The sequence below is a fragment of the Protomyctophum bolini genome, assembly GCF_963924005.1.
Source record: "Protomyctophum bolini genome assembly, chromosome: 18".
NCBI lineage: Eukaryota > Metazoa > Chordata > Actinopteri > Myctophiformes > Myctophidae > Protomyctophum > Protomyctophum bolini.
In genome coordinates this window covers 18,666,229-18,693,995 of record NC_137879.1, presented here as the reverse complement: position 1 = coordinate 18,693,995, position 27,767 = coordinate 18,666,229, and the positions used below count along the sequence as shown (strand labels likewise).

At 44.8% G+C, this 27,767-nt stretch overlaps 3 protein-coding genes across 11 annotated transcripts in view; 2 read left to right on the top strand and 1 right to left on the bottom strand.

Moving 5' to 3' along the window:
- The first annotated feature begins 1,682 nt into the window (after positions 1–1,682).
- On the top strand, positions 1,683–7,095 carry josd1 (Josephin domain containing 1). Its single transcript, XM_080789065.1, has 5 exons — positions 1,683–1,823; positions 2,330–3,279; positions 3,413–3,541; positions 3,916–4,110; positions 4,778–7,095. Exons 2-5 carry the CDS (start codon positions 2,900–2,902, stop codon positions 4,875–4,877), a joined length of 804 nt encoding a protein of 267 aa, XP_080645191.1. The 5' UTR covers positions 1,683–1,823; positions 2,330–2,899; the 3' UTR covers positions 4,878–7,095.
- A 327-nt stretch (positions 7,096–7,422) lies between these two features.
- Positions 7,423–14,745, top strand: cbx7b (chromobox homolog 7b). 3 transcript variants are annotated; one of them, XM_080788700.1, is made up of 7 exons: positions 7,440–7,643; positions 8,215–8,361; positions 8,895–8,938; positions 9,106–9,171; positions 9,813–9,879; positions 11,016–11,343; positions 13,111–14,745. In XM_080788700.1, exons 2-7 carry the CDS (start codon positions 8,314–8,316, stop codon positions 13,350–13,352), a joined length of 795 nt encoding a protein of 264 aa, XP_080644826.1. In that variant the 5' UTR covers positions 7,440–7,643; positions 8,215–8,313; the 3' UTR covers positions 13,353–14,745. The 3 variants fall into 3 exon arrangements, with proteins under 3 accessions (XP_080644825.1, XP_080644827.1, XP_080644826.1); XM_080788699.1 differs by lacking the exon at positions 8,215–8,361 and having other exon boundaries at positions 7,423–7,643; XM_080788701.1 differs by lacking the exons at positions 8,215–8,361; positions 9,106–9,171 and having other exon boundaries at positions 7,423–7,643.
- A 655-nt stretch (positions 14,746–15,400) lies between these two features.
- ep300a (EP300 lysine acetyltransferase a) overlaps positions 15,401–27,767 on the bottom strand; it is a 45,354-nt gene continuing 32,987 nt past the window's right edge. For 6 of the 7 annotated variants that reach the window (XM_080789563.1, XM_080789566.1, XM_080789567.1 and 3 more), the window contains 10 exons: positions 27,225–27,302; positions 26,941–27,008; positions 26,582–26,732; positions 25,778–25,924; positions 24,464–24,577; positions 23,998–24,163; positions 23,458–23,625; positions 23,041–23,202; positions 21,573–21,854; positions 15,401–21,313 (listed from right to left, as the gene is read on the bottom strand). In XM_080789563.1, coding sequence (XP_080645689.1) covers positions 17,888–21,313; positions 21,573–21,854; positions 23,041–23,202; positions 23,458–23,625; positions 23,998–24,163; positions 24,464–24,577; positions 25,778–25,924; positions 26,582–26,732; positions 26,941–27,008; positions 27,225–27,302 — 4,762 coding nt within the window. In that variant the 3' untranslated portion in view covers positions 15,401–17,887. The remainder of the gene's footprint in view (positions 21,314–21,572; positions 21,855–23,040; positions 23,203–23,457; positions 23,626–23,997; positions 24,164–24,463; positions 24,578–25,777; positions 25,925–26,581; positions 26,733–26,940; positions 27,009–27,224; positions 27,303–27,767) is intronic. The other variant, XM_080789565.1, reaches the window with a different exon arrangement.

Sequence of the window (27,767 nt, the reverse complement as noted above, 5' to 3'; positions counted from 1 at the left end):
CTACAAGCTCACAGCGTGTTTTGCGGAAGTGTCGCGCGGTAAGCTTGTAGATCAGCAATTCGTAGTCTTTACACTATTAGTGTGGTACGATCGAAGCATCCAAAAAACTGCTCTCGTAGGATTTATTATGCAGATATTGGTTCTATAGAGTCCAATATGAGAAAATGATGGGGTTCAACTTTTCCGGACCCCCAACCCCTTTCTGGGGGGTGGGTCATCTTATTTTGGGACCTCCCGGAAAAGTTATACACCAATTCTCATAATATTAGGTTTTATTTTTGCATGTTTTAAAACATTCTGAGTTGATATCTTACAGTTTAAGTCGTTAGAAGAATCCTTTCTGACTTTTGGTAAGGGTGTTTCATCACCAGACTGACCCCTGTGCTTATCTCAGTACTGATTACATTCCTTGCTCTGCTCCAGAACAATGTCAGATTAGAACATAATTGTTTTTATGTTTCTTAATCTTACTGTAGCTTACTGTATATATGTAACCTGTTTTTGTTTTCTTTATTCATTCATAATGCAAGGGACGGTGCTGGTGCTCAAACAATAACCAACCTGCCATGGTCTCCGCATGCAAAATATAACTGCTCCTAAAACCATCTTCAACTGGTGCAGAAATATGACAACGTCCCAAGTCCCAACTGATATCACAAGGGCCTTTTATTTATCCCAAGCAAGACAACGTGAAAAACTGCAAAGAAATCACATAATATTTTTTAACCACAATTAATTATAAACACATGAAATATGAATGTCCTTGTCAGTCAGTCATGCTGTCTTTTAAAATGTCCATATTGACAAATGAAATGTCCACATGTCACAAACACAAACAAATACACGATACAATGACAATATAACTTTTACAGACACAAAACAAAACAACTGGGAACATACCGTATGCGCCTTCTGCACAGACTTTTAGGAGTTCAGTTCTTGTTCTTTTTTATATTATTTTCTTTCTTATCTTTTGTGGAGACTCTCTGACATGAAAGAGCCTCTTGCCTCGATCTTCACCTCTCTGCTCTGTTCTCTGTACTTTGTTCTGCCCAAACATGCCCAAACCCAACAGGTGATTGAAATGAGGTGATTAGCTGAGCCTAATTCAACCTGCCAGTGCCCATGAAACAGATCACAAATGCAGAGCACAGTAGATGGCAATCACGGCACTATCTCACAACATAAAACATACACCCACCATACACATACCAAAATATACAGTTTGTTGCCCAAAACAAAAATACAATTTACAATAGGAGTACTGAGATAGGCACAGCCTAGGGCAGGGGTCAGTCCGGGGGTCCCAGCCCAGGTGAGGAAACAGAAACACCCCTACCAAGTCAGAAAAGATTCTTCTTGCCACTTTAAGTGAGAAATCAACTCAAAATGTTTTAAAACATACAAAACAACTCTAATATTATGAAAATCGGGCTGGTGTAGGAGCTGGGAGCTAGGTCCTAAAATATATGACCCCCCCAAAACAGTTTGGTCCCTATAAAATCCAAAACAGCAACAAAAAAAATATTTTTTACAAAAAATAAGAAAGAAAATCCTAGGGAAGTACACATCGTACCGTACCGTATCTCTCCTGTACGCACTGAGCTCTGACGCAAAGGTCTGACAGCAAACATGAGGCCGCGAGGGACAGCACGCATGCGCGTGTTGAGAAGAGGGCAAGAGGCAGCACAGCAGCTACAAGGAAAAAGTGGTAGCGAGACAAAGGACTTACCAAGCAACCCCGTATGAAAAGAGGAGCGACTGGGTTATTTTAAAGAGGATTACGGTCATTTTGAAGCTGTAAATTTGACAGAAAGGGAAAGGTAAATGGAGAGATTAGTCGGAATTGTAATGTGAAACGGTTTGTGTGCATTGCCAAACGACTGTCACGTAGTGCAAGGGAAGGATTGTGCAAGCCCGAGTATCTTTTTTTTTTTTTTGTGGTAATTATTATTATCGTTTCAATCTATCAATTTAAACTCGGCCCACACAGGTACCCCCCAGACTGGTACAAATGTCATGAACCAGTGGATTGTACTCGTCTAGTCCTACATTTTATATTTTGTACGTTTCACGGTTGTTGTTTTTTTCTTTCTCAGCTAAACAGGCAGCTTCCTCTGTCCAATCAGTTGGCTGCTTGAAATGTTTACCTTTTTCACGTTAGTGATTGCTGACCAGCTTAAAATGAGAACAGCGTGTAAAACCATATGATTACGATATCTTATCACACTTTTACAAAGCATATATTGACAACAAGAAAAACGGCATTCCCTGAAGTGTATTTACTATTTTCTCTCTCTCTCTCTCTCTCTCTCTCTCTCTCTCTCAGCTGTTTTCAGGAATCAAATCCCCAACTGAGCTGCATCTACAGTATAACACTTTGTTAGCAATGGAAAGAACTGCAAACCTGTAAGCCAGTCATCATCATCCACACACACAATGGAGGAAGTGGAAAACACTGAGCAACAAGACTGTCTCCTCTAGTCTTTGACATTGTTGATGATGCAACCTCTGGAATTACTTTAGCAGCTGTCTTTTAATTGATTACGCACATCTGGAGTATCTAATGTTTGCATTCGCTGCTAATTACACAGGCAATCCCTTCACACTGTTGACACACACGTGAATGCCAGTCCACGGTCCATCATCCCTTTTATTTCACTCGCTCCACACATCCATTCCTGTTTCTGAAAGAGCAGGTCTGCTCTCTTCAAACCCCAAAAGTGTCTCTCACTTAACTTGGACGACTGCCCCCAACCCACTCCACGCAAGCCCATCCCCTCCTCCGAGCGGCTGAGTGGTTGCCATGGCGACAATTGCCATGACACCGATGTAGCATCGTCTCTGCGAAGGTGGCGGCGGTAGTGGTCGGTGGTAGTGAGTCAGTGAGGAGGAGGAGATGGGAAGCGCTCCCCATTCAGCTGGGGAGTGGAAGGGGAAGGGGCGAGGAGGCCTACAGGAGCTTGGCTGCATGCCCTGGAAGGTCACTAAGCAGAAAGGAGGAGGAGAATTGGTCCTTGGAGGGTCGAGAGGAGGTGGGGAGGACAGGAGGTGCAGGGATCTCAGGGAGTCGCAGCAACAGGATCTCTTGTCTTCTTCCTCGTCCCTCTCTCCTCCTCCTAACCCCACGACGGTGGCTTCCCAAGAAGCATCTCCGTCTCCTCCGGCCATCTACCATGAGAAGCAGCGCAGGGAGCTGTGTGCCCTGCATGCACTCAATAACGTCTTCCAGGACGGGACAGCCTTCAGCAGGGACACGCTGCAGGACATCTACCAGAGGTGAATAAGGTGCTGTGTGTGTGTGTGTGTGTGTGTGGGGGGCTGCCTCACGTTCCCTCATCTCTCCCTCGCGCTCTCTCTGATTTGTTTGTCCTTCTATTTCCTCAACTCTTCTATTTCCCCTTGTTACCAGACTTTCACCCAGCACTCTGGTGACTCCTCACAAGAAGAGCATGCTGGGTAATGGGAACTATGACGTCAACGTCATCATGGCGGCTCTACAGACACGTGGATTTGAGGCTGTATGGTGGGACAAAAGAAGGTACGCAGGACCAGGCATGACGGAGGTTGACAGCAAACCTATTTTCTCATCTTTAAGATGAATTTAGGATTCAAGCATTGTTTTGCTTCATCAGACAGGAAAGATATGGTCTTTGTCTGGAGTTGAACCAATGATGTTGGAATTGGGTCTGTGTCTGTATGGTTGAGTCACCACCAGGGTGCTTGCTGCTTGGTATTCCATAGCCATGGTTCATGACTCTCGTATTCATACTATGTTAGTGTTATTGAAGTGTGTTATTGAAGGGATTCAATAAGGCCACTAAAAGGATTGTTGTTAGCAATTAAGGCTAGATATCTATATATCTTTATATATATATATTATCTTTGTCTATATCTGTGTCCTATCTTCTCCAGGGATGTGTGCTGTATAGAGTTGTCTAATGTGACTGGATTCATTCTCAATGTGCCATCCAACCTGCGCTGGGGGCCCCTACGACTTCCACTCAAGCGGCAGCACTGGATAGGGGTCAGAGAGGTGGGAGGGGTCTACTACAACCTGGACTCAAAGCTGCGTAACCCACACCCCATCGGCAACCCAGAGGAGCTCAGGTGTGTGTGTGTGTGTGTGTGTGTGTGTGTGTGTGTGTGTGTGTGTGTGTGTGTGTGTGTGTGTGTGTGTGTGTGTGTCATGTCATTTGTGTGTGGTGTGTGTTTCACCCATGTGGTCCTATTACAACTATGATGATGCTGGTGGCCGAGATTACTACTGCAGCATGAATCTTGTTACTACCAGGTGTAGCCATAGCATAGATGTACTGCACACCGTGACTCGTGAGCTACATGTGCTACAGTTGTCTAGAACCAAGCTAATAGACACTGCAGGCTTTCTATTCCTGGAATAGAAAGCATGGATATCCTTGTTGTATCCTCCGCCACTAAATTCAGCGGGTCCTCTCGTCTGATCTGAGGCCGTAGTAGTTGGTAGGGGTCGTGGTACCATGTTATTGGTAGGCAGATATAGAAAACAAGGTACCATTTCATCATGAGCATTAGTGAGGATCAATGAAGATAGTTTGAAAATGGGTGAAGTAATCCTTTAAGCTATGACTTGTACCTTATTCATCCCTCACTTTCTGCCTGCTATCTGCATGGAACACCTGTCTATTACATGCCCTTACACGGCTCACGATCAAACATCACTACAGAATAATGTCGCAACATTTTGCCAGCTCGTTGGCTACTCCTTTCTCACTGTCCACTTTTTATGACATCACAGGAAGTTCCTGCGTCACCAGCTGAGAGGGAAGAACTGTGAGCTGCTACTGGTCGTCTCTGAGGAAGTGGAGGCGCACCAGGCGTGGAGGTCTGATGGCTAGGTGGAGAGCGAAGCGACCAATCACGGTTCCATTCAGCACTCAGGTCGGGACGAAGCGGCATGGGCGAAAACAACAGAAACACGGAATAACGGGAAGAGGAATAGAACAGTTGTGCACAGCCAATCACGCGGAAGCAACTGTGGGCCAATCGACGCTGGCCAGACGTTCTTTTTCCTCCCCTCCTCCTTTTCTTTTGGTTTTGTTTACACGGCCATCGCTGGGACTGTTATCAGATGACAGCCGAGGTGATGCAGGAAGCAAACACACCTACAGGGAGAACGAAAAGAATCACACCAGTCAGATTTATGGAAAAACGTGTTATTTCACTATCTTGTATTCTTATGTGTTTTTATATATATTGACTATTTTTCACATGTTACTTTTTATTTTATTATTTTATTTTTGCGTTTCTTTAGTTTATTTTTTTTATTTTTATTTTTTACATTTGACAGTTTTTAGTTTTCCAAATGTCCAAAGTGATGGAAGTTCAGGCTGTAAAATGACGAGTTTCTTCTGCCTGTCTCCTCCAGCGGTCTTACATGTTGGACGTCTGCCATGTTCACTGATGTGTCTATACGTCTGTCCTTCACTAAATGTGTCCTTCCTTGCTTCACTGTGACAGTACCATCCCACCCAGCACCCACCCTCTTTTGATATCTCACTTCACAATCTGTGATTATCACATTGCCAACTTTGTATATCTCACAACGTGACATAGCTGTCAATGGACAAGAACACACACACACACACACACACACACTGAGTCTGTTAACAGAGACACAAAGTGTTTTGTAGAGCAACAAAGCAATGCAATACCCAGGCCAGGCACGCCTCCCAGTGGATGTTTGACTGTACTTGACATGCTGTAATATTGGTCTATAGAAACAGGCTGATTTGCGCTTTGGTTACAAACTGTTGTGCACCATGTCACTGAAGCATACATCAGGCTGAACAACAGCCTTCTGTAGCAAAGGTATCGATATGACTAAATGATCACCTCCTAGATCGAGACCTCTGTAGTGAAACCTACCAAACAGTGGGGTTTTGTTTTGAGATTGTTTTCAGGGAGGGTTTTTCTGCATTACATGTCTGTAAAATAGAGAGTGAGTTACAGTAGGAGAATGGGGGTTTGTGGTGACATGGGTCTCATGGCCAGGTTTGAAACACTAACTGGTTGAGCCACCAGCGTGCCCCCTGAGGGAGTTGTCTTTGCACATTTTTCAGTTACAGTTTAACAGTTTAACGGGTAACGTATGTTTTGTCCCATTGATGATGCTTTGAAATTGAGTTGTAAGTTTCGAGAAAGCTCGGCACAGAGGGACAGAATAACTGGACAGTGTGTCTCTAGATGAGCAAGCCATGAAATGAAACAAAACGTGTCTTTTGCTGATGAAGAAAAGGAAAGTTAAAATTGTCAGCTGGTGAGAAGCACATTCCCAGACAGACGTGTCATCATTGAGTAATGTGAAAATGAGCATTATTAGAGAGATTGTGTGGCTATGTATGTGTGCTGTTAAGAAGAAAAACTTTTTATTATATGGGTTATGAAGGGTTTTGTATATTCCAAAATGTGATGTATCCATTGGATATTTCTTTCTGCAACCTGAAATTTCATGATGCTACATTTCAGTACTCTGATAATTTATTACAATTTTCTAAGCAAATGTCATTAGATGATGAACACCTTTTAATGGTATATCAGATTCATGACATGCTTTTTGATGCCAACATTTATTTTTAAGAGTTTTTCATATTGCAGATATCTAATTTTGGAAGGAAAACTCTTCGTATCATTGTTTTTTTGACAACTATATTGGCCTTAAATTGTTTACATATAGAACACAATATTGCTCTTTTAGGAAAGAAGGGGCTGTGTAACTTTGGTTGGTTTCTCAGTCATTCATTGGATAAGTGACCTACATCAAAGTCGTTGTGATTCACTTGATTTGGTAGTCAATGATGGGCAAAGATAGGTCCTACTGCAGGCTGAGGCTGATCGGACCACTCACATTGACCAAATGTGTTCTATAATTATTTTAGCATTGTTTCGTCATTTATTTTCTGCCATGACAATCCCAAACATTCATCTCCCAATCAAAAGAGTTCTGGTATGTCCTGTACTGTACATGTACTGTATTTTCTCTTGACCCCCCCCCCCCCTTCCTATTTTCACAGAAATAAAAAAATGCTATAATGGCACTTTGACTTTATGTGTACACACGTGTTTGAGTTTATTTCATTATGAGAAAAGTGAAATGATAGTTTACGATGAATATCGTAAATGTAACAATGTAACCTTGTTCTTGCTCTGGTTGTGTGTGTGTGTTTGAGGGGGGGGGGGTAACAAAATAACAAACTGATGGTGCAGTCATCTCACCGTTCGTGCGCGGACCCAAGACTTCCATCTGCGTTGCATTGGCATAATGGGTGGGGGGAGCGCGCTTCTGACAGAAGAGCGCGTCTGGTGGCACGGGGCCGCGCCAATCGTTGTGCACTGCAGATGTGTCGCAGATTTTGTAAAGTCACTGGGACGTGCGGAAAAATCCAGTAGAGGGAAGTAGAACGAACTCAACTGTCACGAGAACCAGCCTGAACGGGGACAGAAACATAGGCCCGCTTAGTTGACTTACTTTGTGGAGAAGACGCTAGGCCTACTTAACCATTTCTCACATAGATCCTCTTGGCGTGCAGAGAGAGATGGAACTATCCGCAATCGGCGAACAAGTGTTCGCTGTGGAATCAATCACCAAGAAAAGATTGAGAAAGGTAATGGTCGTGGTGGGTGCCGTTGTGAGTGTATTGCGATTACGAATACGATGATTGGCTAGCATATTGAGATGTGACGACAAAAATAATGTTATTGAAAACGGCAAACGGGGCTGTTTTAGTGTTTTGTTGGTGTATTGAAGCAATGAAGCCTAAACAACGTACTATAACGGTTACCCAATCTTGCAAATTATTCTAAAGGGGGCGGGTCAGTGATGAGGTGTGGGTGTGTGTTGCCATCGCATTACAGCATTGCATGTCAGGCGCTGGGGAAAGATAGCACGGAGGACGATAGCCTACTACAGGACGACATTATTAACAGAATGAGGTTACCGGTACCCAGATCAGTGTAGGCAGCAGTGTTTGTTAAATATGCTAGCCAATGTATTGAAGTTGTATACAGTATACTACAGAGATCTGCCGTGCCCTTTGGCAGATTCTGGTTTTTGACGCAATCAAATAAAAGCAAAATAGTGCACACTGGACCAGCCACGACTGCCGTGGGTGCTTGATAATGTGATGTTTACATAACGTTAAATTATAGGCCACTGTTTTCTTTGTTATGGTAAAGGAAGGATATGGCATTGGCTTGGCTTTCCTCTCCATCACTCGGTCCAGCAAAAAGTCAGAAAAATAGTGACGCCGTTAAATTGATCTGGGAGGAAGTGGGATGATGATGACGACGTCACTCAGAACTAATAACCGTTTATTGCACCGGGTATGGATGACGCATATAGTTTATATGATTAATTTTAGATCCTAGATCATCCTACACAAACAGACAAACTCGTACCCTCTCAACTCAAAATAAATTCAGCAAGGTTTATGGCTGTACTGTTAATAGCATAGAGCCAAGATGTAATTTTCAGTGTTCTGGTGAATTTGATACCAAATCAAGGAGAAAGGAGAAATTATTATTATAAGAACTAAGAAGTCATCAAGTAGATTTGTTTGAATGAAAGGAGGAAAGGAGACTCATGCAGAATCCAGGATTGTTAATTGGCATTGTAGTAAACATTAGCTATATGCTATTGTATGTGAGATCAACAACTCAAAACAAAGCCAATGAGTAGGCTACAACATGATAATACTCTGACTACAATGACTCTGACAGCAAGCCTGTATAGAAAACCGATTCCAAGATCTTTATTGTGTAGAAGGGCACACAACACAATGACATGACATTTGGATGGTCCTGGATCATATATGTAGCTATACCCTACTTCACTAACATCACCTTATTTTCAACAGGGACATGTGGAGTATCTGCTAAAATGGCAAGGATGGCCGCCAAAGTATGTATACATTACATTTCTATAATGTAGGAATATACAGACAGGAGATGGAAGGATTGATAGATGGATACAAAAACAGATAGATTGATTATTAATTAATGCATTATCAAACTAATTAAGAGGTGCTTCATTAGTTGTACTGTGCAATCTTTACATTTACCTCACAGGTATAGCACATGGGAACCAGAGGAACACATACTAGACCAACGCTTGGTCCAAAGCTATGAAGACAAGTAAGACCCAAACTGACTTACACATTATCTTCACAATTAACCACACAATCATCAACATTTGACTCAGGGGGTGTAATATGGGACACAGGTGCACATGTTTTCAAGGTTTTTCTAAACTGGTCCAAAAATGCATGACAACTCAATCTGAGTCCAGCTCAAAGTGTGCAAACAAAGTCTCTCTCTATTCTGCACAACACAGTGTGGTATAGAGAATCCAACAGTCTACAAACAAATATACACACAGGGAACTAACTAGACACAGCCAGGTGAAACTCAAAGACAATCAAGTGTTGCGTTAGCATGTTGTTTAAGTAGGCAGTGAGTGAATATACAAAATAATAAAAACAAACTAAAGATAGTTTTAATATATTAACGAAGCAAAACTAAATAAATATGTATTCATGTGCTGGGGAGCCTGGGGTCCTTGTGGTTCAGGCTGTTAGTGCCCAGAATATGTGTTGCTTGAGCCATGACCATGAGCACCTGTATTCAAATCCTGATGTGTACCAAACGTTTTTATTGTTGTGAACTGAAGGGAAGATAAAATGTAATTAATTAAATTAAACTAAATCAAATTTAATTTAATGGAATGTTGTAAACTGAAATTGAATGGAATTTGATCAGTCTTGTTGACTTTGTAGAGAGGTGAGAGACAGAGCTGTGGGACACAGGAGGAGAGGAATCAAGCCCAAAGGGCTCTTTCTGCAGGTAACATTATGTTCAGCATGTGGTGTTATGTGTGTTGGAACAGTTATGTCAATCATTCATTACTATAATCATGGGAGAGGGACAGCCTATACAGCTGTGGCGTATACAGGAATTACTACTGGCTAGGCACCAAATGGGTGGGCACACATGCGCACGTGCAAATTATTAATTCATTAATACTTATTTTTCCCTCAAATTTATGAAGTCAGGTCAGGTGTCTTTGAGATTGACAGGTGTCGGAATGTCACGGGGGTCCCGAGTCTTGTCTTCAATCACGTAGTAATCCATAACCAAGGGCGGACGCTGTTGTGGAGTTTGCCGGCCCAGTAAAGGTGAACTCCTCAGGATACAACTGTTGTAGCTCCTCCAGGGACTGCTGACTTCCTTCCAAAAACTTTGCAATAGACGTTTGGCATTGTGAGGCTAACATTTAGGCTACTCTGTAACTCTCAGAGAGGCTTCTCATTTGTATGTAATCATAAACAAAGACACGAGTTTCCGGGGTGAAGAAAAACAAATCTGTTTACTAGTTACTTAATTTCAAAAGTAACTTCGTTATTTTACTGATTACATACACCAGATAGTAATGCGTTACTGTGAAAAGTAACGTTTTAGTATCAATATCACAAATTGTTAAAGCAAACAACAACACAAGTAGGCTACAAACAACACAACATGCTCCACTGCTCCAATTTGAGTCTGGATTTATAAACAAAGCAAGACCAAAACCAGACAATTAATGAATAGGTTTGATTATCGCATGCACCCGCACGCGCGCACACATGCGCACGCACACACACACACACACACAGGGCTGAGGAACCTACAGGGCCTGAACTTGTATATCTGCTATTTTCAGCATGCAACCATGTGTAAAATGACTTATACTGGATCTCTTGTGCACTAGTCCCTTCCTAACAGTCTAGTTTTTATTTGTTGACAAAATTGTTAATATATTTAGTCTTAGTCATCATAGCTTAGTTTCCATTTAGCTTTCATCAGTGAAAAAAGTAGTTGATAAAAAAAAATGTCATAGCATTATAGCATAATCAACACTTTGGTCGGGTAACAGGAACATACAGTCTTCTAGTGTCACTTTCCACTCCCAGAACGCTCATCGTAATTTCTTTCTTTAGAACACCATCTATACCATGGACCTCCGGAGTGCCCACAAGTCCTCAGAGACTCCTCCGCGTCGCTTGCGTCTTTCCTTAACTCGCTCATTGGGCCCCAGGGCTGAGGAACCTCCGTACGGGGCCTGCCGACGCAGGAGGGCACGGTTTACCTGTCTCCTCTCCAATCCTCCCAGTCCTACACGAAAGGTCTGGAAGGATCAGGGGTCGGATGACAGGGGAAATGAAGAGATGATGATGGAGGAGGTGGTGGAAGCGGGGAGGTACGAGGAAGATGAGGCCCAGAGAGTCTTGGAGACGTTGACAGAGAGGAAAGGAGATGCTCTGAGTGGTAAGTGTGTCAGTCGGTCAACCATTGGAGTATTAATCACTGAGGTGACCCAGTTTAGTATGGGGATATGATTCGGGCTGTCAATCTCGCCTCGGGGGCCAATGGAACACTCTAACCGCCACTGGTTCAGTTGCTTGGATCATGAGCGCCTGCATTCATATCCAATCATGTTCTTGTATCTTATATCTCTCCTCTGCCCATGGTTTCCTGTCTCTCTGCTTTGTCCCATCTAATACCATAAATAACATGTTATTTGTTTTTACCAACAGCAGCTGAAGTCCTTGTCATGTTTGCCTGTCTATCAGTCCCTCCTGGGCTGGTACACACAACACCATTGACCACTTAATTCCTTAACATGCTGAGGAAGGCTTGATGCCAAAACGCTATAATATTTTTTTTTCTAACTTGCTGTCTTGATGTAAGATGGTCCGGTTGAGGCGGCGTCAGATTACTTACATTAAATTCAATGTGAACTCATTGTACATAGATGAACAGCATGACTGTGTTTTGTTTCAAGTTTGTTTTAGCGTTTCCAGAACCCTCTGGTGGCCAAATTCACACAGTGACAGACCTAATCATCATAATCATCATTATCCTTCCTCTTCTTTTTCCAAAATGTACCTGCTGTGCCTTCTCACTCATTCAGAACATTTCAAACTGAAATGACACATCCTGCCCTATCGATGATTCTGAAGTAGATTTAATCCTACCTAATGTACACCCACCTCCCCAGTAGCATTTACAGTAGCTGACTAGCTGTCTATGTGTGCTGCTGCCAAATGCATCTTATCCGTCTCTGTCAGTTTTCTTTCAAGGCTATCCAGGTAATTCCCAGAGAGGTTAATAACAGCAAACACATGATGGCCTTTGATCAATTTCAGACTGCACAGTGCACACCCAATCCCCTCTCTGTCTGTCACTGCCCTCCCTCAATTAAATCCTCGGTCTGCCCATTTTATTCAGGACTGACACGCGTCACTTGTGTCACGGTGAGACATGTGATGGACCAAGTGCAGAACCAAAAGCAGGCAGGCAGGCAGATAAATAAAGTTGAATGATGATTTACTCACAACAAGGCAGGACATACAAGGGCAGGACACTGTGACAACAAACTATAAACTGGCAAGTGAATAGTGAACACAGGGAGGTTTAAATAGACAAGACACAGGTGCAACATAACTACAATCAACACATGATAGGCTGACACTAAACAGGACACAGGTGAAATACAAAGACTAATCACAAGGTTAGACAAGGCAGGTAGCAAACATTAGAGCAGACAGGAAACACTAGGAACTACACCACAATAAAAGTACACAGTTCGTGACAACTTGTACCCTCTCTTTGCCTGTCCTTACCTGTCGTGTTCCTCTCTCCCTCTGTGTCAATCCCCCTTTCTCTCACCTGTTTTTTTCCCTTTTTTCACACTCACGATGGCAAGTCGTGCAGTAATTACTGGGACCTGATGGTAGTTGTGGCGCTCTACCTCAATCCATCTCTCAGGGATGTGTTTCATTTAGGTGTTTCTGTGTGCCAGCATAACGTTGACCGCTCAGGAGCTGTCAAAGCTGGTACACTATAACACCTAAATGATACAACCTCATAGTGAGTGAATTTTATTACTTTCAGCTAGGTTTACCCATCACAATATCTACTCTAAAACGGTTCAATTGATGTGTTTGTTGGCTGCTTTAGATGGTCCGGTCCTCTTTCTCTCTTTGGCTTCCACCCTCCACCACACTCATTCCGCCCCCTCTTCTCCTCCAGGAGAGCTAAAGAAGAGGGCTCTGGAGGAGGAGTGGAGCTCTACCATTGGCCAGAGGGTCAATGAGGTGGAGGACACGTTGATTGCCGTAGCGGAGACAGAGTCAAGCGTGTGGTGCCCGGCGGCGGGTCCTGGCGAGGTGACCGTGACCGACGTCACCCTCAACTCGCTCACGGTGACGTTCCGCGAGGCGATGGCAGCCAGGGGCTTCTTCAGACTCAGAGAGTGGGGCCTGGAGGTGTGAGAGGAGACAGCTCAATGTGCTGATGTGACCCCTCTCCTTCTTCATATTTTTGGGTGTGACATCTCTGTGACACATAAATTCAGTCAGGGTGTGTGTGTGTGTGTGTGTGTGTGTGTGTGTGTGTGTGTGTGTGTGTGTGTGTGTGTGTGTGTGTGTGTGTGTGTGTGTGTGTGTGTGTGTGTGTGTGTGTGTGCACGTGTGCGTGCGTGCGTGCGTGCGTGCCTGCCTGCCATTGGCAAAGCCAAGAGCTTGGAAAGAAAACCAAGAGCTTGCCATTGTGGTAGCCCGAGACATGAGGATAGAGGAGGTGAGCTAATTGGTAGGAAGGAGGGTGGGCATGAAGCAAAGAGCACAAATGTGTTCATTTTGAGGGAGCTGGTTTTAATGAACCCCTTTCACCACTGGAGGCCTGAGTCATAGGGTAGGACTTGTGGACCACCCTTTGACACTTCCTTTTGCACTCTTTAAAGCCTTATCCCTGACAGTACGTTTTAACAGCGGGCGACAGCCTTATCATCCTCCGTTCTTCCACACAGTTCTTTACCCCTTGAACAACTAGACTGAAGTGTATTGTACAGACTTAACTTAACAGTGACTCACAGTGAGGCAGCCGTAGATGTCAGTCCCCATAGTACATACTAGTAACTAGTACCGTAACTGTACACAGCATCGTACAACATGGCTTATTAGACTTGTTCATGGGTTTAAAAAAACCTCTGAACAAAGACTGTATCAACGTTATCCTACTGTAGTCTATAAGCAGCTTTCTGCGTTCTCTCTGACCTATTATAAGGCCTAGCCCTGCACCATGAAACAGTATGTCTGACCGTCTGACCATATCATTGAGGCGAGCTAGGACCAAACTGGCAGAACCCGTAGCAAAAAACAACAGCAACAGTTAGCTAAACCAGCTGAGACTTTGAGAACGGATTGTACCGAATTGCACTACGTTTGCATGTGCATCATTAAATTGATGTGTCATGTGACTCATGTCTGTGGAATCCGTCACTCTGTCTCTCATTGGTCAGAGATGGAAGTTTGTTCCACTCTGGGGTTGATGGATCAGCGTCTTGTGAGCCGTGTGTGTCTGTGTGTGACTGTGTGTGTGTGTGTGTGTGTGTGTGTGTGTGTGTGTGAGAGAGAGAGAGGGAGTGAGACTGAAGCTGCAGGGAAAGGAAGTGCCTGACCTTGCAGTTCTTGTTTCAGGAGCTTTTCAAGGCTAGCATTCCACCCCTCACTCTGTCTCTCTTTTTCTCACTCCCACAAGACAATTAGATACACAATGGTGACTGTCCCAACCTGGTTAATTATTGTATTACTAAATGCACGGTTCTGGTCTGTTGTTAATCATTCTTGAAAGAGACACTTTAAGAGGTGGGTGGGGGGTGGGAAACAGGAGGGAGATGTACATGTATTTTTAGTAATATTTTTTTCTATTATGACTTGAATGTAAACTATTTATTCTTTATTAAAGGAAAGACTTGTGTATCTGTAATGAATTTTCTTTTTACATGGTTTGATAACTGCCATGCTGGTGCTATTAGCTAACCAGCAACAATGACAAAACAAGCACATATAATTTGGTCATGAGCTATGACTAATGTGGATGCTTGTGTGCCGCCTGTATTTTGCACTTTAGTGAAACGGCATTATTATCTGCTCATAATCAGTGTATAGCACAATTCTTGAGATATTGAAATCAATATTGCTCACATTGAGAAAGTGTTCAAATGACTCCTCACCATCATCATTGTTGCCCGTCAATCCACTACAATCCTCCTACACGTTGACTGACAATAAAAAACATTTTCTCTAAAACTCTGCAGCCAGCCAGCCACAAGACAGTTGCAAATAGGAGTGCAGAACAGTAAGGGCATTCATTGTACCGAATGACATTTGCACATATAACCATGGCTGTTAGTGTAACCACCAGCATCAAAAGTACTCAGGTGTTGCAAATAACTTTAGATATTGTTACACATGAAGCAGTCTGAATCAAATGCCGTTTGTACAGCTTCCTATAAGTGGTGAAATTGTGATGCGACACATTGTATATATTTTTCCAATGGTACAAACATACTTTATTGTACAATTAATTTATTGGCAAAAAAAATCAGACCACCAAAATAACTTAAAAAAAAAAGAAAACTAATGAAAATGGAGCAACAGTTATTTCATTTTTGCTTCCTTTTAGCAAGCACCAAAATTGTTAACAAGAGAAAGAGCGAAAGAGTGGTCAAAGATTCCATTTGAATACTAAACAAATATTTAAATAGTCTTATTTCCAGTCTCTTGTAGAGGCGAAACAATAAAAAAAGAAAAGATTTGTTCAGTTGCCATCAGTTTTTGTACATTGATTCAGTATGTGTACATCTATATTCATTGTACATTAGACATTTCTTCAAAAGAGAAAAACAGAGGAAAAAAATGGCATGATATACTCCACAGCCTCCACCCCTCCCCCACAGGCAAACTGAATGACTGTCTGCAGTGTCTTTTTGCATCACTAGTACATCTTCAATACAAAATGGAAAAACAAAAATGAATGTCGTATCTAATATTCCTGTAGGCTTCAAGTTTTATTTCCAAAAAAATAAAATTAAATAATATATCTATATATAAAAGACAAAGAGTTTATTCCTTGTTCTTTATAAAATAAGTCTCAAGATATATTGCCACCTGGTTCCGTTTCACCCAATCCCTTCCCCAAAACCCCGAACTTTTGAGAAAAATAGTGAGCCTTGCGTGTGAAAATTGTGTCTTCAATCCTCTTGGTAAAAAGCTAAACGACCAGATTGTTTTTTTCACAAGATTCTTTTCACCCCCAGCACTTGCACACAGTTTTGTGCATGTGTCTCATGTCTTATAAGTGCTGGGAGTTCAGTTCACATAGATCTTTAGGTGTGTGTGTTGCTTGTGAGATCTTGTTACAATAACAACCCCCGACTAAGAAAAGTTTCTCAAAAATACACATAAAAGGCGCATTGGTGCTCATGACCTACTACACCATATACTGTACCTTGACAAAAAGAAAACATTTCAATACTGTACAATAGCTGGGGTGTAGGCTCTTACTATAGATACAGGGACAGCCAATCAAATGGGAGGAGAAAAACAAGCATGGAAAAAAAAGATAACTTTTCTCCACTTATAAGGTCTCAAAGTATGTACATCTTATATATATATATTTATTTATTTATATATATATATTTATTTTTAATATTTTCATTTTTATTACAAAAAGAAAAACAGTATTGAATTCCACCATTTTCTTTACTTTGTACAGTAATAGTATTAAATTAAACATTATGGTTCAGAGGCTGACGGTTGGTTGGTAGAAGAAAATGGAAGAGGGGACACTACTATAACCGAAAGAGAGAAAAAAAAAAAGAGGCCCGCAGCCAGGCAACCCCCCTCTCCATGTCCCCTCAGCAAAAATGATTAACTTTATGTCCTTTTCATCTGTCGCTTCCACAGTTCATTACAAAGAGGCAAGCTATACAGAAAACTTTTTGAAAACAAAGCGGCGTGGAACAAGTCTGCCAGTCATCCTGACACCAATTCGTCGATCGTTGCGTCACAGAGGCTCAGACCTAACAGGGATAAAGAGGGAGTGCATATTCATGGGGAGAAAACCCGAGGGTGGGCAGAGAAAGGAGAATAAGTGGACCGCATTTAGCCCTTCCCTCTCCCCAACAATACTGTTTTAAGTTTCCCTCTCATGACAAAAATAGATGCTGTGGATGTGAATTGATTAAGGGGTCTGCTTTGGTGCACGCAAACCGGGCAAAGTACAAATAATACACCCAAACGCAAAACAAGCGGCTTTTAACGGAAGATATGTTTGATATTTGTTTTTGTTTAGATCCAAAGGGAACGGAAGAGAAAAAGCAACGTATAACCAATGATGATCATAAAGGATAATAGAAATTAAAAATACACTTCTCTGCAAAATCGATACAATCATGACTGGGCATGTGAAGACTGGGGGGAAATCCCCCAACAAAACAAAACAACGTAAACAATAATAAAAAAGGTACATTGTATTAACTCACTTTAATTTTGCCACGTTTAAAATCTTAAAAATATTCATAAAAAAGGCAAAGTTCTCAGTCCCCAAAAATATCACGCGTTGTGTCATAGAGCAAGGAAGAAACACCTTCAACCTGAAAACACCCGCCCCACCCCACCCAAACTCCTCCACCATTTTGTACACAATTGGCAAAAAATATATAGATATATATATATATATTAACAGCAATAACTTACCATTGTTTTAATTTATTCATTTATTGACTTCTAAGATTTAAATGTTGCATCTCCCATAGGAAGGAAGTTTTACACAGTTCTTTTCATTTGTACATCAGAAAAATATTTAAATTAAAAAATAAAAACTTCTAAAAAACAAAACAAAACAAAGCTAGTTGCTGCCCCATCTCTGCTCCACCTCCTCTCATTTCACGTACTGTTTATCATCATTGTGAGTCAGAGCATTGAGACAGAGAGAGAGAGAAAGACATGGTAAGAAGTTTGGGCTACATAAGGTCTAAACTATTATGGTTAATGTTCGATCCCATATCCGGGTTATTGTTGTTTCCGTTATTCCCTCCCAACATGTCTGTCTGAGCCGCCTGGCCAGCGTGCATCCCCGCCATACCACTAAGCTGGGACATGATAGAGTTCTGCTCCGATGTGCCATACTGACCCGAGTCCGCCCCAGCAGAGTTGCCCTGTGGCTGCTGTTGCGATAAATGTTGCTGCTGTGGGCCTTGCGGGGCCTGGGGTGGAGCCATACCGGCGTGATGCTGGCCTAAGTGGCCTGGATGGGGCGAGCCCGTTTGGGTCTGTGGGGATATGCGATGGGGGGAGGGCTGGGGTTGGGACGAGGGCTGCATGCGAGGGGACGGGCTGGAGTGGGGTGGTTGGGACTGGGGCCTGGGTGATGGCTGCGGTGATCTGACCTGGTTGCTCAGTGACCCTGTGGGGCCATGTGCCCCTTGTCCTCCTTGGAGATGTGGGTGAGGGGACATCTGTGGTTGCTGTGGGCTCATAGGGCTGCTGTGATGAGCTGGAGAACCCCCTCCTAGATGCTGCTGCTGGAGCAGCCTCTGTTGCATGGCCTGGTGATAGGTCTGTTGTTGCGTGGGCCCGCCGCCGCCACCACCACCACCAGCACCACCACCCCCCCCACCACCACCACCCCCACCACCTCCCCCGACCCCACCTTGCGGGACCTGGCCCTGCCCTGGCCCTCCTTGTCCAGGCTGCAGTGGGCCACCAGGTCCGCCAGCCCCACCTCCAGGCCCTCCTTCCTGCCCTGGAAGCCCAGCCATTGAATTTTGCTGCTGCTGCTGTTGCTGCTGCTGTTGTTGCTGCTGCTGCTGCTGTTGTTGCTGTTGTTGTTGTTGTTGCTGCTGCTGCATTTGCATCTGATGCTGTATCCTTTGCTGTAGGGCTGCATGCACCTGTTGCTGCATAGTGCCCGGGTAGCCTTGCTGCTGGCCTGCCTGCCCTGGCCCACCTTGGGGCCCTCCTGGCTGCTGCTGGGGACCGCCTACACCCACACCTCCACCACCAGGCTGGGGCTGAGATGATGGGGGCATACCTGGTTGCCCCTGCCCACCCTGCATGAAGCCTTGCTGGGCTTGCTGCTGCTGCTGAAGCCCCTGTGACGACTGGAACTGCCCATGGTTGCCTATCTGTTGCTGCTGCTGCTGTTGTTGTTGTTGTTGTTGCTGCTGCTGCTGTTGTTGTAGATGTCTTCTCATAAACAGCTCTCTTAACTGTGGATTCATACTGACCATGTTTCCTTGTTGTCCTGGCTGCATGGCTCCCTGTTGTTGCTGCTGTTGTTGTTGTTGTTGTTGCTGCTGCTGCTGTAAAAGAGCCATCTGCTGTTGCTGCTGTAAATTGCCATGGAACATTGGCCGCTGTTGTTGTTGCTGTTGTTGCTGCTGCTGCTGTTGTAACTGCTGAAGCTGAGCCATTGTAGGCATGTTTCCTCCCCCTGCTCCTCCTTGGGCCATGTTCATCGCTGGCTGTCCACTTTGATTAACCTGCTGTTGTCCATCCATGTTGGCCAGCTGGTTAGGTCCAGGCCCTCCAACCCCACCCGGACCAGGCATTCCACCCGGCGTGGCTCCCTGGAACCGGATACCTACGGGCCCACCTTGTGGAGGTCCCCCGGGTCCTCCAGGACCACCTCCCTGAGACCCCTGGTACCTTGCTGCTCTCTGCTTAATGAAAGTAGCCATGAGGAGGGGGTTTGAACGAAGGATGTTAAGCACCTGCTGCTGCTGGAGGGGAGAACTTGGGGAGCGCAGGGTTCGCAGGAGCTCTTGTAGTGCCGCTTGGGGGAGGTTTCCTGACCCGGCTGCTCCTGCCATCGCAGCAGCTGCTCCTGCCACCCCACCTGGGCCTCCCATCAGCTGCACCAGCTGATTGCGGTTGCCTGCTTGTGGGTTCTGTTGTTGGGACAACTGCTGCTGCTGTTGTTGCTGAGCGACTGCTTGCTGCTGCTGCGGGGTCATATGGGCCATCATTGGTCTCTGTTGTGGGTTCATACCAGGCCCGCTAGGACCCCACTGCTGGTTTGAGGGCTGTAGCTGCCCACCACCTCCCTGCTGGACCTGCTGGAGCTGCTGCTGAACTTGAGGTGGTAATTGAGACTGAGGACCACCTTGCTGCATCCCTGCCAGCATTCCCTGTTGCTGATCTAACATAGTCCTGCCTCCTCCCTGTGCCTGGGGTGGCATGCCCTGGCCTCCAACCATTCCTGTTCCAGGATGGGGCATGCCCATCTGGGCCTGGGGGTTCTGGTGGTGAGGGTGAGAGGGCATCATGCCCGCTGACCCCTGCCGCTGGAGGATTTGGGCTTGGGCCTGAGCCTGGGCCATTTGCCTCTGGGTCTCTGCCAGGCGCTGGATCTTTAGGGCCGTCTCCACTGCGGCCAGAGGGGGACCTTGCTGCTGACCCTGCCCAGGCATGCCCCCCTGTCCTGGGTTGGGTTGTGGATGCTGCTGGGGTGGAGTGGCCGGCCCCATCCCTGGTTTCCCCAGGGACTGGTGCAACTGGGAGGCTCCTGGAGGTCTTGGGGTATAGGGAGGCAAACTGCCAGGATGCTGCTGTTGCTGGAGCTGCTGGACATTTGGAGAATGCTGTTGCTGCTGGAGATGGGGTACCATCTGCTGCTGCGGAGAGGTCATCATGCCCCCTCCGCCTCCCGCTCCTCCACCCATCTGCTGAAATTGATGGAGGTGGTGCTGAGGAGGCATGCTGCCTCCTTGCTGCTGGAGCTGCTGTTGTCCTGGCGTCCCCATCCCTCCCATCCCTCCCATCCCAACCCCTTGTGACTGGGGCAGGGCAGGCATACTCCCCTGGGTGGGGGTCTGAGGGGTGGGAGGCTGCGTCCCAACCGACGTGGGCGTACTGGGACCTGTGGCTCCATTGTTGCTGCCTCCTGGGGATGGTAGCCCTCCCGGAGTCCCTCCAGGAGGGGGAGGCTGGCCAACTCTCTGCATGCTGGCCATCCTCCTCCGTAACATTTGCGCCTGCTGGAGGCGATGCTGCAGCTGCTGCTGGCGTAGCTTGTGCTTGATGTTCAGGCAGAACGGGACGGGACACTTGTTCTCCTGACAGTGCTTGGCATGGTAGCAGCACAGAGCAATGAGCTGCTTGCAGATGGGGCAGCCGCCGTTGGTTTTCCGCTTGCAGCCTTTGGTGTGCTGCACCACACGCTTCATCTTCTGGCAGGATGGCAGGGAGCAGTTGGCGTTGCGGCACTGGCAGGCGTGCACCAGCGACTGGATGCATCGCTGGATGCTGAGGCGGCGAGAGTCGCCAGGACTCTGGGTGGCAGCGGCTGCCTGGTTGCCACTCTCGTCGTCTAAACCAAGGCCCAACTTCTCCATCTTGTGCTCGTGGCCCTTAGTGTTGTAGCAGGTAATACACAGGTCATAGTCCTGAGGGAGCAAGAGAGAGAGAGTTAGCAGAGCAAGGGCTTTCCTTCCCTGTGCATATCAAAGGGTGGAACATCAGCATCACACCAATACCTCACCAACATTAGGAGAATCACTTCCTCTTCATTGTGTGGAAACAAACTAATTAATTCCCATTGTATTTCACACAGTCAGTCCATTCAGCCCGTCGTTATCAACTGCAGTTTGTTTATCACATGTTTTGACACAAGACAAACTTGTGTGTGAATTCTTTTGTGCTCACCTCACAGACGGTGCAGTGGAAGCGGGTCTCCACGTGGTGCTTGCACTCATTGCAGGTGTAGACGAAGCGGTCCTGGCTCTGGTTGTGCAGCTCCACCAGCATACACATGGAGCTCCACATGGACCTCCTCAGGGAGCTGAACTCCAGGTGCTTGTCTCGGGCTAGCGTCAGGAAGGCGTCTCGCCCATCCATCAGGTCGCAGGCCATCAGCGGGTCAGGGTCTGTGATGGGGGGCAGGGCGTTGGCCATGGGGGCTGCGATCAGACGGATCACAAAGAACACCTGCAGAACGACACAGACAAGAAACGCATGGGGCAGAGGACAGATTAAGAGAAAGTCAGGGTATTCATTCCCCATTTACTGGGCAGTACATTACACTGACACTCGGTTAAGGGTTTGCATCCCGCTGGTAAACGCATGCATTTGTAAGGCACTTTGGATAAAAGTCTCTACCAAATGTTGCTTATAATTTATTTTAGATGTACTGAAAAATGAATTAGTAAAAATAAACTTTTGGGCAGATTACTACTCAATCACTTTCCCATCTCGCAAACTGAGAGAAGAAACGGCTAATGTTAGCATTAACACAATGTCTATCTTTCACCAGAAACATTAATATTTTAAACGCGATGTCGTGACGAAAAATTATCACAAATCAGATCCGAACCTCGGATGAATAATCAGCACCGTAGTTTCAGAGAAAACGTAATTTAAAACAGGACTCTATGGATGCGCACGCATGTTTTGTGCGGGCGGAGATGAGCAACGCGTTGCCTATCCATATAAAGCGATATATATGTTTTATGTGTGTGTCAGCAGCAGACAATAGATGGCTATTCAAAAACATAATATATACGTCAGCAGCAGTCAATGTGTTTTAAACATGAAAAATACAGTCCCCCCCCTTTCCTCCAAATTTAGTTGTTATGCCAATAATACAAATTCCTCCCCACACACATTTGTCGTCCACTCCTCCCCAGGCAGCACTACACCCGTAGGAGTATGTGCAGTGACAAATATCATGCTCCCCGCCCGGCTTCCCTCCCCCGAACACGGGCCAATGGTAAATGGTAAATGGTGCATTTATATAGCGCCTTTATCCAAGGCGCTTTATATAGATTGTGCATTACATTCACCCATTCATACACCGATGGCAGCGGAAACCATGCAAGGCACCAACTAGCACATCGGGAGCAATTAGGGGTTCAGTGTCTTGCTCAAGGACACTTCGACAGTAACTCTGGGGGAGCCCGGGTTTGAACTGGCAACCTTGCGGTTCCCATCCAGGCACTCTACCCCTGAGCCACCGCCGCCCCACAATGAATTGTTTGTATAGACGCTCGACAAAGCGTAATGCACCACAGTGGATTCGAAGTTAATTTGATAGTGTGGAGCCACTTTCAAGGTGTTCCAATAGTAATGCAGTCCCATTTCAACAGTGTGACCTAGAAGCTCCCCGTCGACGTACCTCCTTGTGTTTCTCCATGGTGGCATAGAGTTTCTGGGAGAGGTCATTTGAGACGTTAGGCATCCCCGGCTTCTTCTTGTTGGCCCGACTGAGGCTGCTCTTGTTTTTACTCGTCTTCTTGTTGTTCTTCTTCTTTGCATTTTTACTGTCACCTTTTGTGGCCTGCAGAAGGAAGGAGGAATTACAGTGAAATGAGATGCGAGTGAGTGAAATACGGATTGTAGACTTACCGGTAGGTACAATTTCAGCAATCCGCACGCCAATTAATTTAGGCAATTATTTACTCTGATCTTATGTCCAACTTTGTAAACTTTGTAAGTGGAGATTTTATACAAACTGCTATAAAATACATAATTAAGTATATACATATAAATATTAAGTATGTAGTGCACTACATGGAGTTTCATCTGGCCTTACATCAATACTCTCATTCGAAGTACTGTTCTCCTCTCTTTTCCTCTCCTCCTCCTCCTGCTCCAACTCCTTGATGCTCTCCTCCAACACGTTGGGCCAGAAGTCTCCTTCGAAGTACGGCAGTTCCTTGGCACTTGTTAGACGGTCCTCCGTGGCCTGCTTGAAGATATCCTGATGGGGAGAATGGGACATGGTCATATAATACTTTATGTACATAATGAATTGCATTTTTATAATGAATTCGATTTTTATAGCACCAAGTACCGGTAATCAAAGGGAGGTGAAGCGGCGAACAGTAAACACCAGTTTCATCAGTTCCCACATTCACACACCAATGGTGGCAAGCTAGCACCAACCGACTCATTGACATATAATAATATATGTATATAGTTTGCGGAGGTTTGTGCTTTATTTTAGATGATAGTGGAGAGACAGGAAACTGAGCAGAATCAAACCTTGTACTTTGCCTCTACCAGCATGCCCATTTTAATTGTTACATTTCTCCCCGCCAAGCAGCCGCAACAACACCTTCAGCTTCTATACCTTGTAGTCGTGTACTATCCTCTCTGCCACAGCCTTGTCCAGCATCTTCTTGTACCACTCCTGCAGTCGTTTGGGCTTGGGGATTTTCTGGTCCATAGGATGACAGTGGAAGATGTAGTCATCCCCCTCACTGGGAGGACAGGCCCAGATGTGACCCGTCGTGTAGCTGAAGGAGAGAAGAGAGAGACAAACACACACACAGTGTCACACACACACACCTTTTTGTAGACCAGAAAAAACAACCTATGATGTCATAGGACAGGTGTTCTCTATTCTACCACAAATATTTAGTCACTCCCAGGTCTAAAGTAGTCCCTGGTTAGAGAATTCTGCAATATTAAAGGTAATATTAAAGGATATTAAACAGGTCCTGTGGACCCCAGGAAGACTAGCGACCACTTTGTGGAAGCTAATGGGGATCTGACTAAAGAATAAAGAGTAGGTGATAAACACCTCCAATACTCACCCTAACTTCTTGACATACTCCAGGTAACCAATGAGGATCTCATGGTACACTCCTGTCCTCAAATGGCGAGGCTGGAAGAAATGCACACTGTCCAGATAGGAGATGTATACTCGTCTAGGAGATAAAGGGGGAAGAATGTCACTTATGTGAAGTGTGGGGCGTTATTATCCTCATACATTATCATACATCACATTCCATGCTCAGCCAATCAAATCATCGTTATGGGGTACAACCATTAATCATTGCTCAGCCAATCAAATCATCGCTATGGGATACACACATTGCTCAGCCAATCAAATCAACGCTATGGGGTACACACAGACACACAAAGCTGGGCATAGGAGGGGCTAGTGGCCCTCAAAAAGGAGAAAGGGAAATCAAACATTTAATCTTTTAAATTGGAACTGTACCCATTGATGACAATGAATGACATTTTCTATTTTTCATTTAACCAGTAACGAGTGGGAACTGGCCAAGAGGCAGAAATAAAATGACAAATCAGTGCTACCACAATACATGACATACAGAGTAATACATCCATGTTTATCCTCTAGAATACCTAAAAATACAAAATAATCTACAAAGACGTACAACTCTAAGAGACGCAAATAAGGCAAAGTGCTACATTATTTTAGAGAGGATAGTGATACCTGTCCGAACATGTGCAAATGTTGGAGTGTATCTAAGAGGTGATCCTTTTGAAACGCCTCAAGGGAACTTTCAAGGCAAATTTTTGTCTAGTCTGCAGGTCGTTCCACGACCAGGGACCAAAGAAAGCAAGACATCTTTTACCCATCTCAGTTGAAAATGAGGGTACTACACACCATAGCCAGGTATTTGATCTGAGGTTTAGACCCTTTTTGACCAAATTGAATTAGGAAGAAATGTAGGAATCACCGATAATTGCTTTGACATCTTGCAGGCTGCATCATTTTATTTACAATGAGGACCGACCAACTGCAGCATACAGCGTACAGTGATGAGTTCTGAAAGGTGAGTTTATGAATCTCAGTGCAGCACGGTTTGGCCACGGTAGAAGAACAGGCAAACCTATAAATGGCATGACCATAGTCCAGCTGGGACAGAAAAAGACCAAGTGACCAATTGTTTCAGAGAGAAAAATGTATCCCTGCTGGCCTAGGATCAAATCTCAACAAGGTTTTCTCTTCAACTTTGCTTCTACCACTTTCATGAATGAAAGCAAAAACGCTAAATAATTAAATGAAATAAAAGTGCATTACACACATCTTAGATACAATCTCTTTGGTCTCTATGTCAAGAAAATGGAAAACATAATGTAACACGTTGACTCACCTCTGGTTGGGCGGAGGGCAGTCAGAGCCGTACTCCTGAACATGCATGCCAAAAAAACAGACGTCCGACCCGTCGATGTCCTCAAACGCAAATAGGGCTTTCGTCCTGTATGGGAAGGATTCACACATCTCGCCACTGTCCACAAACCTGGACACGAGCAAACAAGAGCATGTTAGTTCATTGGGATTCATTATAAAGAATTATGAAATATCTTTTAACTGGTTAACACCCTGAGCAGCATAAACGGAGGTCTCCTTCCTATCAAATAGTAATGCTTGACGCTCAGGACGGAACTTTATTGATATCATAACCGAGCGCATCGCTCCACAGGCTGGGAGGCACCTGTTGGCAACATTTCATGTCAATTCCGGTTGGGACGTCATCCAAAATCCCCCCCCCCCCATTTTTTACTGGATGACACCGAAAATCTTAAAACGTGAATAACTCTTGATCTAAATCAATCCGTCCAATTCTAACCAAAGATTATGTTTTTGACGGCTCATCGCTAGTCGCGTTAGAATTGATCATACCTCCCGTTGTTGTCGATCGTCTCAGGGGTGTTTTGACTACATCTAGCTACTTCAGCTACATCCAAGATGGCGCCTGGTGCACCTTGAAATGTGCTCCGTTGCTGCAAATGGCTGGGCGCTCTGATTTAATGGTCCTAAATACCCCCGGGCGTTCGTGGTGTAAACTGTGTCATTTTAAGTGTTACTACCGTTCAAGAAAAAACATTTGTTAATTGACTGACAATTTCGAAAATGAAAAACGACAATTTCTATTGATTTGGCTTGCTTTGTGTACCTGGACTTCATGCCGGGTTTGACCTCTACCACCTTGTCCGAGACGTGCACTACACGAATGGACACCTCCCCCGACTCAGGGTGGTTCTGCCGCCTCAGGTAGTCGTTCACCCTTCCCTCCAGGAAGCAGCCCAGCTTCGTCTGTGGCAACCCTGTATGGTAAAGACAGGAAGGCAGAGAGGAAGGGACAGAGCAATGCAGTTAACATGGTGATTTGTATCTGATTTGTATCTGATTTGTATCTGGCCACAACAATTACTCTCAACCAAAACTTGTACAACATCATAGTAAGCAATAACAACACTATTGGTAATTGTACTTTCAATCATGCACAGCAACAGAAGAAACATAGTTACTTACTTCTACCCGCATACTTGTTTTCTTTTCGCGTCTTGTTAGTTTTCTTTAAGCAGCCGTCACATACAAAACTGCAGAACACACACACACACACACACACACACACACACACACACACACACACACAGTTATTATCTCATATACTTGACTCACACTTTCATGGTCAGGATCCCAGAGCAAAAACACGTTGAAAACCACTCAAAGATATGGATCTCCTGAAGAGCTGATAAGACACTGTCTACCTTGAATGGTAGACAGAGAAACATGCTCCATGTAATGTCACTTACCCTGCTGGCCAGATAGTGTCATGGTGCAACACACAGATCTGGTGCATTCTACGTCCACAGTCCATACATTCCACAAGCCTGAGGAGAACAGACACACCTTTAACACATCGATTCATGTCAGATTTAAACACGACAACAATTCAGTAGCACAATGCCAAAGAGGGTACACGTTACACAGGGGCTGGGGCTAAAGCAAAAAAAAAAAAAAACAAGACGGAAAATGATCCCCCCCCAATCAACATGGCATGTTTTTCCAACGTCGGTTTTTCCATACATTAATGACACTAATATCCAGGCGTGCATAGTGTGCAATGTTTTGGGAGTGGTATTGGTAAAATCACGTTTCCCTTAAGTTCTAACCACCTTATGATTGCAGTTTGCACACACGATGGGTCATTGATTTGCGAGCATCCTCGCTTGTTATTGAAACACCCGGTAGCACTGTAGTGTGTTGCAGAGCACCTGATGTCCAAGCCTGTACTTTCACTACCAACACCTCCATGATTATCGATCGACTGCCTTGATAACAGGGGAGGTTTTCCA

Coding starts and splice junctions, on each gene's coding strand:
- cbx7b (XM_080788699.1), top strand. CDS start 7,575: ATGGAACTATCCGCAATCGGCGAACAAGTGTTCGCTGTGGAATCAATC. Junction 7,644..8,894: donor CCAAGAAAAGATTGAGAAAG/GTAATGGTCGTG, acceptor TATTTTCAACAG/GGACATGTGGAGTATCTGCT. Junction 9,172..9,812: donor GTCCAAAGCTATGAAGACAA/GTAAGACCCAAA, acceptor TTGACTTTGTAG/AGAGGTGAGAGACAGAGCTG.
- josd1 (XM_080789065.1), top strand. CDS start 2,900: ATGGGAAGCGCTCCCCATTCAGCTGGGGAGTGGAAGGGGAAGGGGCGA. Junction 3,280..3,412: donor CTGCAGGACATCTACCAGAG/GTGAATAAGGTG, acceptor CCTTGTTACCAG/ACTTTCACCCAGCACTCTGG. Junction 4,111..4,777: donor GGCAACCCAGAGGAGCTCAG/GTGTGTGTGTGT, acceptor ATGACATCACAG/GAAGTTCCTGCGTCACCAGC.